Source organism: Chiloscyllium plagiosum, chromosome 5 (genome assembly GCF_004010195.1).
Source record: "Chiloscyllium plagiosum isolate BGI_BamShark_2017 chromosome 5, ASM401019v2, whole genome shotgun sequence".
Classification (NCBI taxonomy): Eukaryota; Metazoa; Chordata; class Chondrichthyes; order Orectolobiformes; family Hemiscylliidae; genus Chiloscyllium; species Chiloscyllium plagiosum.
Genome location: NC_057714.1, coordinates 30136135 through 30149728, shown reverse-complemented (window position 1 = coordinate 30149728; position 13594 = coordinate 30136135). Strand labels below are relative to the sequence as shown.

The 13594-nt window shown below is 39.2% G+C and overlaps 1 protein-coding gene across 3 annotated transcripts in view; it reads left to right on the top strand.

Moving 5' to 3' along the window:
- Positions 1–13594, top strand: part of LOC122549783 (rap guanine nucleotide exchange factor 5-like) — a 177879-nt gene that overhangs the window by 11974 nt on the left and 152311 nt on the right. For 2 of the 3 annotated variants that reach the window (XM_043689809.1, XM_043689811.1), the window contains exons 2-4: positions 7118–7174; positions 8744–8850; positions 11653–11774. In XM_043689809.1, the coding sequence (XP_043545744.1) occupies positions 7118–7174; positions 8744–8850; positions 11653–11774 (286 nt within the window). The remainder of the gene's footprint in view (positions 1–7117; positions 7175–8743; positions 8851–11652; positions 11775–13594) is intronic. The other variant, XM_043689810.1, reaches the window with a different exon arrangement.

Sequence of the window (13594 nt, the reverse complement as noted above, 5' to 3'; positions counted from 1 at the left end):
CCTTACTGTTAATTGTAGCCCTTGCAGAATTGAAAGTGCTTCTGAGCCTCGAACTGTTCTTGCTGGGTAGATGCTAGATGCTTGATACAGCAACATTCACCCTTGTTTTGCAGTCCATTGTGAGCAAATAAGGAAATTAATCAGTAAATCAATGCTATCCCAGCAACCAGTTATCAAGTAAATGAAAGCCTTTAAAATTATAGGATTGCAGGTTTATAGGTTTCTGAGCAGCTCATCCCTTTGTTAAGAATTAATTTCATTGTCCGCAATGCTACATTTGAAAGTTGGAATACATCTGTGAGTAGCCTTTGAACAAGATATTGTTTGGGATTACAAAGTTAAAAATCACACAACACCAGGTTATAGTCCAACAGGTTTATTTGGAAGCACTAGCTCTTGGAGCGCTGCACCTTCATCAGGTGGTTTGGGATTATGGCCTTGGAGAAAGTGTAATTAAGAATTTGCTCGTATAAACTCATTAAACAATTCATATACATTTTGGGTAGCACGGTGGCACAGTGGTTAGCACTGCTGCCTCACAGCGCCAGAGACCGGGTTCAATTCCCGCCTCAGGCGACTGACTGTGTGGAGTTTGCACGTTCTCTCCGTGTCTGCGTGGGTTTCCTCCGGGTGCTCCGGTTTCCTCCCACAGTCCAAAGATGTGCAGGTCAGGTGAATTGGCCATGCTAAATTGCCCGTAGTGTTCGGTAAGGGGTAAATGTAGGGGTATGGGTGGGTTGTGGGTCGGTGTGGATTTGTTGGGCCAAAGGGCCTGTTTCCACACTGTAATGTAATCTAATCTAATCTAAAAAAACATGTTTAGAACTTCCCTGCAAAACCTGATATAAACATCAAGTTAGTATACAATATAATTAATGAGATAAAACTCTACTGCAGGCTAGCCTTAAACATGATGAATAGATGTAGCCCTAACTTTTAGCAAGACCATGTCACAGAAAATTGTTCAAATGTTTGAATTATGATCACATCTGCTGTTTCCTGTAGCAATTAGCTTTGTTTTACTTTGGTTTCATGCAGTTATTAATCATGAACTGCATTGATAACAATCTCAAGTACCTACTATCAAGATTTTCTCAAAGTCTTCAGTATGTTCCAAAAATAATATTAAATATGGACAAGTTATTTGTATTTCATATTAATCCAGTGACCCTTGTTACTATTCAGTTCTACAATTTAAAAGAGTTGAAATTATTGCAATTAATAAAGAATCATTGCCAAATGAGTCAGTCGGAAGCGTTATATTTAAAGTCAAATAAGAATAAAGATTTACTTTATAAAAATTAAGATTATTTATATTTATATTTCTTAAAATCAATGATAAAGATAATGAATAGCTGCATATGTATTGGCCAACAATGTAAAAACTGAATGACAAACTGAATATTTTGTCCTTTGCAAAATATTCTGTGAGAAGAATACATTATTCGTGGTTATGTAAGGTAGATAAGGAAAGTATTAAATTGAAAAAAGAACTGTATAAATCTGCAAAGACTAATTGTAGGTCAATGAATTAAACAGACTTAAGAGCCAGTAAAGAATGGCAGGAGGCAGATTATGAGAGAAAGCTCATGAGTAAAAAAGGACAGGCAATAAGTTTTTTTCAACAAATATTTGAACAGTAACTAAAGCTAGTGTTCGTCCTCTAGAGAATTAATTTCGGGAATTGATAATGGCAAACAAAGAAGTGGCAGAGCTATAGGCAGAGTATTTTGTGTTGGTCTTTGCAGTAGAAGATTTAAAAATTTCCCAAAGGTTATTGTAAACCAAAGGTTTTTATGGAAGAATGAACTTAAAACAATCACCATCACAAGGGAAAAGTTGCAGAGGAATCTATTGAATCTAAAGGTGGACAAATTCCCAGACTGGTATGCCTGCATCCAAGGATCACAACGTAAGTGGTGGCACAGATTGTAGATGCATTGGTTGTAATCTTTTAAAATTCCATACATTCTGGAAGCAGATTGGAAAATAGCAAATGTGTCACCTTTATTAAGATAGGAAGGAGGCAGAAAACCAGAAATTACAGGATTAACTGGCCTAATATGTTATATCAGGAAGATGCTAAAATTCATTAAAAGGAGGTTATAGCAGGATACTTAGAAAATTACAAAATTGTCCTGCAGAGCCAACATGGTTTGTTGAAATGGAAATTATGTTTAACTAATTTCTTAGAGTTTGTTGACAAAGTAACATTCAGTCAATAGAGGGATACTGGTAAATGTGCTGTACTTGGATTTCCAAAAAGGATTTGGTAAGCTGCTGCATCTGTGCAAGATAAGAACAGATGGCATATGGTATATGTTAAGCATGGATAAATGACGGTTAGCTTACATGAAGCAGAGAAGAATAAATGAGTCTTTTTCAGGTTGGCAAGCTGTAACGAGTGGATTTCCAAAGGGATCGATGCTGGAGCGTCAACAATTTACTATGAGCAGACCATATGTACAGTTGCTAAATTTGCCTAATACACTCAAATACATAGAAAAGTAAGTAGTCAAGTGAAGGTTTAGACTCTGTCAAGGGATAGAGACAGATTAAGTGAGTGGGGACAATTTCGGCATAACACAAGTAAATGTGGACTTGTCCTGTTTGGCAGTAGGAAGGTAAATGCAATACTAGCATTCATTTCGAAAGGGCTAGAATGCAAGAGCAGAGATGTACTACTGAGGCTGTATAAGAGTCCGATCAGACTGCTTTTGGAATATTGTGAGCAGATTTGAGCTCAGTATCTAAGGAAATATCTGCTAGCATTAGAATGGATCCAGACGAGGTTTACAAGAATGATCGTGGGGACGAAAGGCTTGTTATATGAGGAGTGGCTGAGGACTCTGGGTCTGTATTCAGAATTTAGAAAGATGAGGGGGATCTCATGGAAACTTACAGAATACTGAGAGGCCTGGATAAAGTGATGTGGAGAAGATGTTTCCACTTAGTAGGAGAGACTAGGACCTGAGGGCACAGCCTCAGAGGGAAGGGGTCACATTTTAGCACTGAGGTGAGGAAATTTCTTCAGCAAGAAGGTGGTTAATCTGTGGAACACATTGCCGCAAGGACTGTGAATGCCAAGTCATTGAGTGTATTTAGAATAAAGTTAGACATGTTCTTAATTATAAGGGGATCGAGGGTTATAGGGAGAAGGCAAGAGAATTGGGTTCAGAAGCAAATGAGTCATGATTGGTAGGGCAGACTCAATGGGCCAAGTGGCCTAATTCTGTTCCTATATCTTATATTCTTACAGAATAGAAAAGCAGAATATTATTTATATGTAAAGAAATTGCAGAAGTTGATGGTACAGAGAGACCTAAGTTTCTTGGACATGAATCATGTTTCTGGGAGTAATTCGGGAGACACAGCAAAAATTCATTCCTTAGAAAAAGAAGTATACTAAAGGGAGGATGAGGCAACCATGGCTGACAAGGAAAGTCAGGGACAGCATAAACGCATATAACGTGGCGAAGGGCAGTGAGAACCAAAGGATTGGGAAGCCTAAAAAGACAAACAGAGAATAATGAAAAAGAAATAAGGAGGGAGAAGACTAAATACAAGGATAAGCTAGCCAGTGATATAAAAGAAGATTGAAAGAGTTCCTTTAGATACATAAAGGGCAAAGGGGAAGCAGAAGTGGACATTGGACCGCATGACAATCACACTGGAGAAGTAGTAGTGGGGAACAAAGAAATGGCTGAGGAACTGAATAAGTACTTTGCATCAGTCTTTTATGGTGGAAGACACGAGTAACATCCCAAAAGTTCAAGAGAGTCAAGGGCCAGAGGTGAATATGGTGGCCATCACCAAGATGAAAGTGCTAGAAAAACGGAAAGGTCCAAAGGTGGATGAATCAACTGGATCACGTGGACTACACCCCAGAGTCTGAAGGAGATAGCTGAAGAGATGGTGGATATGTTAGTGGTGATTGTTCAGGAGTCAGTGGAGTCAGGGAGGGTCCCAGAGGTCTGGAAAATCGCTAATTTAATCTCCCTGTTTAAGAAGGAAGTAAGACAAAAGATGGGAAATTACAGGCCAATTAGCCTGACCTCAGTCGTAGGTAAGGGGAGGTCATGCCTGACAAATCTGTTAAGAGTGTGGTGCTGGAAAAGCACAGCAGGTCAGGCAGCATCCGAGGAGCAGGAGAATTGATGTTTTGGGCATAAGCCCTTCACTAGAAATGAGACCTCCTTGATTCTCCTGCTCCTCGGATGCTGCCTGACCTGCTGTGCTTTTCCAGCACCATGCTCTTGACTCTGATCTCCAGCATCTGCAGTCCTCACTTTCTCCTGACAAATCTGTTAGAATTCTTTGAGGAGGTAAGGAGTAGGTTAGACCATGAGGAGCCAATGGATTTTATCTACCTGGACTTCCAGATGGCCTTTGGCAAGATGCTGTACAGGAGGCTGCTGAGTAAGATAAGGGCCCATGGTGTTAGAAGCAAGATACTAGCATGGATAGAAACTTGGCTGTCTGGCAGAAAGTAGAGAGTGGGGATAAAAGGGTCCTTCTCAGGATGGCAGACAGTGACTAATGGTGTTCCACAAGGGTCGGTGTTCAGATCACAACATTTCACTTTATGCATTAATGATCTAGATGAAAGAACTGAGGGTGTTTTGGCTATGTTTGCAGATGATACAAAGATAAGTAGAGGGACAGGAATGTATTGAGGAGGTGGGGAAGCTGCAGACAGACTTAGACAGGCTAGGAGAATGAGCAAAGAAGTGGAAGATGAAATACAGCGTAGGAAAGTGTGAGGTCATGCACTTTGGTAAGAAGAATAGAGGCATGGACTATTTTCGAAATGAGGAAAAAATTCAGAAATCTGAAGTGCAAAGGAACTTGGGATTTCTAGTCCAGGATGCTGTTAAAGTAAACTTGCAGGTTGAGTTGGTAGGTAGGAAGGCAAATACAATGTTGGCATTTATTTCAAGAGGACTAGAATATAAAAGCAGGGATGTACTTCTGCAGCTTTATAAAGCTCTGGTCAGACCACATTTAGGGTATTGTGAGCAATTTGGGCCCCATATCTCAGGAAGGATGTACTAGCCCTGGAGAGGGTCCAGAGGAGGTTCACAAGAATGATCCCAGGAATGAAAGGCTTAACAAATGATGAACATTTGCGGACTCTTGTTCTATCCTCAAGGAAATTTAGAAGGATGGTGGGGGAGGGGGGGAGGATCTATTTGAAACTCACAGCATAATTGAACGGTCTGGAGACAGTGGAAGTTGGGAAGACGTTTCCATTGGCAGGAGAGACTAGAACCTGAGGGTACAGCCGTAGGGTAAAGGGAAGACCTTTTAGAAGAGAGATAAGGAGAAACTTCTTCAGCCAGAGAGTGATGAATCAATGGAATTCATTAGCACAGAAGGCTGTGGTGGCCAGGTCATTGAGTATATTTAAGACAGAGATATATAGGTTCTCGATTGTCAAGGGGATCGCACCCGGAGGAAACCCACGCAGACACGGGGAGAACGTGCAAACTCCACACAGTCAGTCGCAGATATATAGGTTCTCGATTGTCAAGGGGATCAAGGGTTATGGGAAGAAAGTAGGAGAATGGGGTTGAAGAAAATTATCAGCCATGACTGAATGGTGGAGCGGACTCGATTGGCAAAATGGCCTCATGTTTGCTCCCATGTTTTATGGTCTTATGTAAAGTTAATACTGACGTGCAGCAAATGATTAGGAAGGTAAAGGGAATGTTGTTGTTTGCTGTGAGTGGAATGGAAGATGAAAGGAGGGAAGTTTTTCTATAGCTGAACAGTTTTGATCTCTACTGGAAAAATGATATTAAGAAAGTTGACTTGATTCATTCCTGGAATGATGGGCTTATGTGTGAGGACATGTTGAACAAGTTGGGTTTAGCACTGGAGCTTAGCAGAAAATGAGGTAATCTTATTGAAACCTAAGAGTTTGTGGGGACTGGATAGAGTGGAGAATGTATCCTCTTGTGAGAAGAGGCTAAAACTAGTGAACATAATTTAAGATTAAGAGGTGTGTTTTTTATAACAGAGTAAGGGAAACTTTCTTCCTCTGAGTGTTGTTAGTGTGAATTTCTTTTTCCCAGAAGGCAGTGGAGATGTTTTAATTTTGATCGGCAAAAGTGTCAAGGGTTTATGGGTTGCAGACAAGAAAGTGGTGATGACAGCATAACCTGATCAACTTAATCATTTCCTGTTCCTGAGCATTAACTTTACATTAAACCATTAAGACCTGGGAACAAAAATTAGGCCATTCAGCCCATTGAATCTGCTCCACCATTCAATCATGATAACCCCATTCTCCAGCTTTCTCCCTGTAACCCTTGATCGCTTTGTTAATCAAGAACCCATCTATTTCTGTCTTAAATATACTCAATAACCTGTCGTCCACAGCCTGGTAGGTCCAAATGGCACCATCCATTCCTATGTTGCCTCAGCCTACTTACTTCTTAGTACAGAGGGCTGGTAAAATTTCAGTCCATTATGAAAATGATGAAGGAGTGGAACAGAGGGTTGTGACGCTGAGTAGCATGGGGATAGAATAATGTGCAAGAAAATGGCGACTCAGTGAATATGAAAGTGGATAGTTGGTGAACTGCAGGTGAGTGGGCTGTCTGTACCAATGGAAATGCCAAGTGTTGTCTGTCAATTAAACTGGGATCTTCCCACCACCCCCAATCAACCTGTTTAAACATGTTATGATACACCTTGGTGAGACATGAACCCAAGCCTTCTGTTTCAGGGATATGGCTACTACCACTGCATTACAAGAGCCCCTCAACCAATTAAATGTAAGTGAGAACATGTCATCAAAATCACCAGGGTTACTGCCTGATGATATCACATCATTGGCCTGACTGCTAATCCATCTGACCAATAGCTGCCTTAAAGTCCAAATCCACCTATTAAAGCTAGGGAAATATTGTCCCTGCTGTTTGCACTGCACATGTTTTTGGGTTCTTTTATTTAATCTCAAACCAAATTGAAATATGGAGCTCAATTGAGGCAAGGGGGTGCACTGACATTTTGATGGGTTCTATCATCACTCAGAATTTGTTTGGTTGTTTGGTCAGGTGTAAATTTTGTTTTCTGGTACATAATGGTAATAGGTGCATTCTTTCATTAGCAGGTGGACAACTTGGAGCAGAATGCTGATAATCATCCAACAAATTCCAGAAGAAAGGTACATATCTTGAAAGTTTACAGTAAAAGGTCTGTTCCTCACTGTTTCTGTGGAGGAATTCCAGGAGATGTTCAAGAGTTGGTGATCAGCTGATCATTGCTCATGATAATATTGAACACGATTTGTGCTAAGAAGTCTGCAAAAATCAATCATCTGTTTTAGCTGATAGTATTTTGTACTTTTTTTTATTAAAATGGAGCACTTCGTTAACTGTCTAATGGGTTCTAATTCTCTTTGGAGTTATATAATTCTAAAGTTTTTTAAGTCTTAAACTGATACTATAGAAATTCCAAAAAGGATTAATTAGACAGAGTGCAACTCTAATTTCTATGTCTGTTGCAGAAGTGTTCACGTGCATTTATAAAGGAGACTGGCTTAATTAATGCCCCAAGCTGTTTACTCATGACAACCAAGCTAGTTGGATGTACTTAGTGACAAATATGGACCTTTTCTTAAATCTTACTCTTTGATTTTTCCCTCCCTTTGAATCAAAAAATGTTAATTGACATTATCTGTAAACAAAAGTGCATTTCTTAATTCAATGACAAAGTGACTGAGATATAAGTTGGTCTACTTTGTTGTACACCCAAAAAGCAGACAGGTGTAATGTATTACAACACAGCAGTGAATGGTATCTGTCGGAACTGTCCAATGTAGTCCCATATGGTAACTTGCTCTCCTTTATGCTAAAAAATAGTTATTTTCCAACTCATCTCATATATTTTAAAGTTCTTATGGAATTTGATTCCATCTCCTTTCCAAATAGTGCATTCCTCACCATAATAACACTTTGTGTGAAATAATTTCTCCTCCTTACCCTGCTCATTGGTTTAAAGTAATTGACACACCACTGGCCTCGGGTGATTAACCTATTTGCCATGGGCTTTATTTCTGACCTGAAAATGACTTCTGTTTACCAGTGATTTGTTCCTACTTTCTCTCCCAAAAGCTTGAGAACTTCACATGCATCTACCTTGATGATGGGGAGTCTGCGCGGAGGCTGAGAGTCAATTTCTATCAGTCCTGGAGTCTACTGCTTCTGCTCTAGACAACTCGCGCAATCGATATCAGCCTCAATTGTGATTAGAAAAAAAATTAGTTTCATGAGGAATTAACTTTAGTACTAACAAATAAAATATGTTAAGTTTAATATGATCTTGCATTATCTTCACAAAGTGTTAAGCTGGAAGAAATTGACATCCATCAATAGCTGTATGCTCAGCAAATGCTCTGTTTTGGATTTTTATCTGTACAGGAGATTAAAGGTGGACATTATTACAATGTTGCTCTTCTGCAGGAGTGAAGGTGAAGCCCTTCTGCAACAGATTGGGAATGTGGTTACACAAACCAGACAAATAACTATAATATGCAGATATTGACATTGGACATAGAAAGGGTGGGGGAAGAGTAGAATTTTTATTTATACTTTGGGCTTAATCCAAATATTTGGGTTTCTGAAATACCTGAGGTATGTCACATTCTGAAATACCCGAGATATGTTACATTCTTGTTACAGATGTGAATGATGTTCTGCCACCATAGCAAATTCTTCAATTCTTTCTATCGTAGATATATTCCGAAATCATTTGCTGTGCAGGGAAAGCACTGAGAAATAGCTTTCTGAAGCAAGCACCTCATCTTGTAAAAGATCGTGTAACCACTGGAGGAAAATACATGTAAGTTTCTTTTTGGAAAATCATTCTGTGGAGATGGCTGTCAAAGTTAAACATTTGTTAGGGCAAAATATAATAAATACATTTCCTATATTTTTGCAGCATCTACAGTAGAAGAAAAAATAATCACAGAAGTTGCTGGAAAAGCTCACCAGGTCTGGCAGCATCTGTGCAGAAATCAGAGTTAACGTTTCAGTTCCTGTGATTCTTCCTCAGAACTGGAGTGTAACTGGATCTGAAACATTAACACTTGATTTCCCTGCATAGATGCTGCCAAACCTGCTGAGCTTTTCCAGCAAATTTTGTTTTTTGTTTCTGATTGATATCTTCTGCAGTTCTTTCAGTTTTTAAGAAATAATCACAAGTTGTGATAGAATTAAAAATTGGTTTGTCACAATTGTCATTTCTTTAGATTGTAACAAATTGAGAGTGAAAAAGTAGACTTAACAGAAGCAATTGAGCAATTATGTATAATCAAGCTGATAACATACCTTTGCATCCTGAACTCAATCAAACCCAAAGAAATATGTTGTCAGCTTTATTCAGACCAGCATTCTAAATGATATGCTTTCTTAGAAATACAATCCTAACTCAACTCCTAGTGAACATAAAACATGCAAATATTCAAAATGCCACATTTCATTAGCAGTAAAGTAGCTGCGACATATTTTCTGTGAGATTTTATTAATATTATTATCACAAAAGAGGTGGAAATCAGTCAAGCAAGTGCAAAAGAACAGAATATGAAGGATGAAGTTATGTCTAGCATAATCTGAATTTTCATCTTTATTTCCAAAATTTCATCACAATGTGTGAAAACGTGGAGATTCAAGCAATTAAACACTTTATTGTGTAAGTGGATACTTTAATAAGAAGTGAAGGAGCAGGGGAAACCAACAAACATGATGACATCTTTGGGTGAATACTCAGGCAGTTCAACATAAGCACATGTTACAATCAGGCATGTCAGCACTGGCTTTTGTTAATTTTGAGTAATTATGTCTAAATCGTCAATATCACTTGAACCTATTGATCTTGTGCAATAAACTGCATCTTATTATGTAAGGCAAGTACCTCTTACTGAGAGTCAGCCTCCATCACTAGTAATTAGCCAGACTCTTGCACTCAATATTTTAAAAAATTAGGGACAATGATTGCTGACAGCACGAGACCACAAACTACCAGTGGTTGGTAACCCAGAGCAGGGGAGCTACTGCTGACTTACTTCTGCTTTCACTGCATTTGGAAAAAAAAACTAGTTTGCAGGATTTGGGTATTGTTAGCATTTACTGCCCATCTCTAATTGTCCTAAAGAAAGTGGTAGAGAGCTCCTTCTTGAACCGCTGTAGTCTTTGATGTGTAGAAAAAACAGTGCTGTTGGGAGGTGAGTTCCAGGATTGTGATCAGAAACAAAGTGATACAGCTCAAAGTCAGAGTAGTGTGTTTGGAAGGGAACTTTCAGGTGATGATAGTGGCCTTCACCTCCTTTCTGAATTGTCTGCCCTCTATCCAGACTTGTCTCTAAATCTCAGTGTGAGCCAAAATTTATAAAGCAAAATTTGCAAATGCAAGCTGTGTTGGGGGTAACTGGTTTGCACGTTCAGCTTTCCTGATTTATTCTGATGAGGTTCAAGGGCAGGTTTACATCAGGTTGAAAGTCTTTCCATTCTGGCACACTTATGAGGAATCTTCTGGAGTCCCTGTCCAGTTCTGACAGCCCTATTATAGGAAGGATAATATTAAGCTGGAAGGGGGTTCAGAAAAGATTTACCTGGGTGTTGCTTGGAATTGAGTGTTTGAGTCGTAAGGATATGCTGGGACTTCTTTCACAAGAGTGTAGGAGGTTGAGGGGTGATCTTATAGAGGTTTACAAAATCATGGAGGATATAGATAATATGAATGGCAGATGCCTCTTCCCTAGGGTGGGGAATTTCAAGATTAAGGAGCATATTTTTAAGGTGAGTGGAGAAAGATTTTAAGAAGTCATGAGGGGAATATTTTTTACACAGAGAGTGGTTTGTGTGGTGAATGAACTTCCATAGGAAGTGGTGGATCAGGGTACAGATAAAACAGTTAAAAGACATTTGGATAAGTATGTGAATAAGAAATGTTTGGAGGGATATGGGCCAAGCGCAAGCAGGTTGGACTAGTTTAGATTGGGTAAATGGTGGACTGGTTAGGTCGAAGGGTCTGTTTCCATGTTGTATAACTCTTTGCTCTTTGAGGTGGTTGGGATTTAGGCCTTCATGTTGCAAACAATCAATTAGTTTCCAAGTGATTACAGTAACATTCAAACAGATCTCTATAATAACCCAAAGTGCACACTTTTAACTTTACAATATAGCAAGGGGCAATTTACTTTAAAACTTTATGTCTACAATCTAACTGAGAAAAAAAATTATTTCTTTGGAATTCAGCAAAGCAGTTGCAAAGTTTTTCAATTATTCCATGGAAGAAGTTCAAATCATTAACATTGATAAGCAATGTAGCATTGATTATTTTTTTCGACTGATTCCTTTAATCTAAGGGTATAAATTCACAGGCTGTTTTGACCTTTTGTGGAGCAGTGTGAAGTAATTAAATGCAAATATATCTGGCCTGTTGAGGTTATTCAAATGTTTACACTTGAATCACGTTGTGCTTTTCTATTCTCAGAATGACAATAAGAAAAAATCTATAATGTAAAAGGCATGAGCAAAATACAAAAGAATAAATCTGCTAACCTTTCACAATAGACACAAGACAACTACATTCACGTGAAATATACCTCTTTAAATTTGAAATAACAGTATTTCTCATCCCCAGGAGCTGCTGTTTGGGTTTTGAAATGGTGGACTGGTTAATCGATCAATGTCCTTTTATCTACACTCGGACCAAGGCGGAAGGCATCTGGCAGATTCTGTTAGATCTGGGAATTCTATCTTCAGGTAAAAGTGTGCTCAATGAATGAAATAGTTTTTGGAACTGAGGGACATGCCAATTATACTCACTTACCAATTTCATCCTAGCTTCAGTTCATGATTTCACAAAAGTGGGCAAATATTCACAACTTGTGTGAGCTAGAGGGAAATCAGTTTAATTCTGTGTCTGAGTTTTAAATTGTGCACAACTTATAGGAACATGGGAACCCGAATACCAATTCAGAATGTCAAACCTGCTCCGTTGTTTGATGAAGCATTTCAATATCTTTTATGCACACTATCCATATAAATCTTTATGCCATTGATAATCAGGAATCTTTCAATTGCTACATTAAACATGATCAAACATTAGATTTTCACAACCTTCTGGGGTAGAGGATTCAAGGGATTCACAGCCCTGTAAATGAAGGTTGGGATGATGTGATTATAGAACATGTTAAGATGAGCCCATTGGATCCAAGATAACCCATCCTTTTTATCACAACAATTGGCAGTAGTTACATGGCTGCCATTAGGCTAGCTTTTTTATTCCAGATTAACTGCAATTCACTTGCTCGCAACTGCATTATTTTCCACAAGGTCAACACAGAAATTACACAGTTGTGTAATGCATCAGCTGTAGTGAAAGCCTTTGAAATACTTTGAGAGATATATTAGTTGCATGCTTCTAATATATGCAGAAAAAATTTTGGTAAAGGGAGAGAAAAAGCACTTTGTATGCTTGCCTTTATTGGTCAGAGCATTGAGTATAGGAGTTAGGAGGTCATGTTGCGGCTGTACAGGACACTGGTTAGGCCACTTTTGGAATACTGTGTGTAATTCTAGTCTCCCTGCTATAGAAAGGATGTTGTGAAACTTGAAAGGTTCAGAAAAGATTTACTAGTATGTTGTCAGGGTTTGAGCTATGGGGAGAGACTAAATAGGTTGGGGCTAATTTTCCTGGCATGTCAGAAGCTGAGGGTTGACCTTATAGAAGTTTATTAAATTATATGGGGTATGGATAGGTTGAATACAAAAGGCCTTTTTCCTGCGGTGGGGGAGTCCAAAACTAGACAGCATATGTTTACGGTAAGAGGTGAAAGATTTAAAAGGAACCTAAGGAGCAACGTTTTCACACAGATTGTGGTGTGTATATGGAATGAGCTGCCAGAGAAAGTGGTGGAGGCTGGGACAATTACTACATTTAAAAGGCATCTGGATGCACATATGAATAGGAAGGTTTTACAATAGACAATAGACATTAGAGAATAGGTGCAGGAGTAGGCCATTCAGCCCTTCGAGCCTGCACCGCCATTCAATATGATCATGGCTGATCATTCCTAATCAGTATCCTCTCCCTGCCTTATCTCCATAACTCTTGATTCCACGATCTTTGAGAGCTCTATCCAACTCTTTCTTAAATGAATCCAGAGACTGGGCCTCCACTGCCCTCTGAGGCACAGCATTCCACACAGCCACCACTCTCTGGGTGAAGAAGTTTCTCCTCATCTCTGTCCGAAATGGTCTACCCTGTATTTTTAAGCTGTGTCCTCTGGTTCGGCACTCACCCATCAGTGGAAACATGTTTTCTGCTGCCAGAGTGTCCAATCCTTTCATAATCTTATATGTCTCAATCAGATCCCCTCTCAGTCTTCTAAACTCAAGGGTATACAAGCCCAGTCACTCCAGTCTTTCAGCGGCAGGTAGTCCCGCCATTCCAGGAATTGACCTCGTGAACCTACGCTGCACTCCCTCAATAGCCAGAATGTCTTTCCTCAAATTTGGAGACATACACACACACATACACAGACACACACACACATAGACACACACACATACACACACAC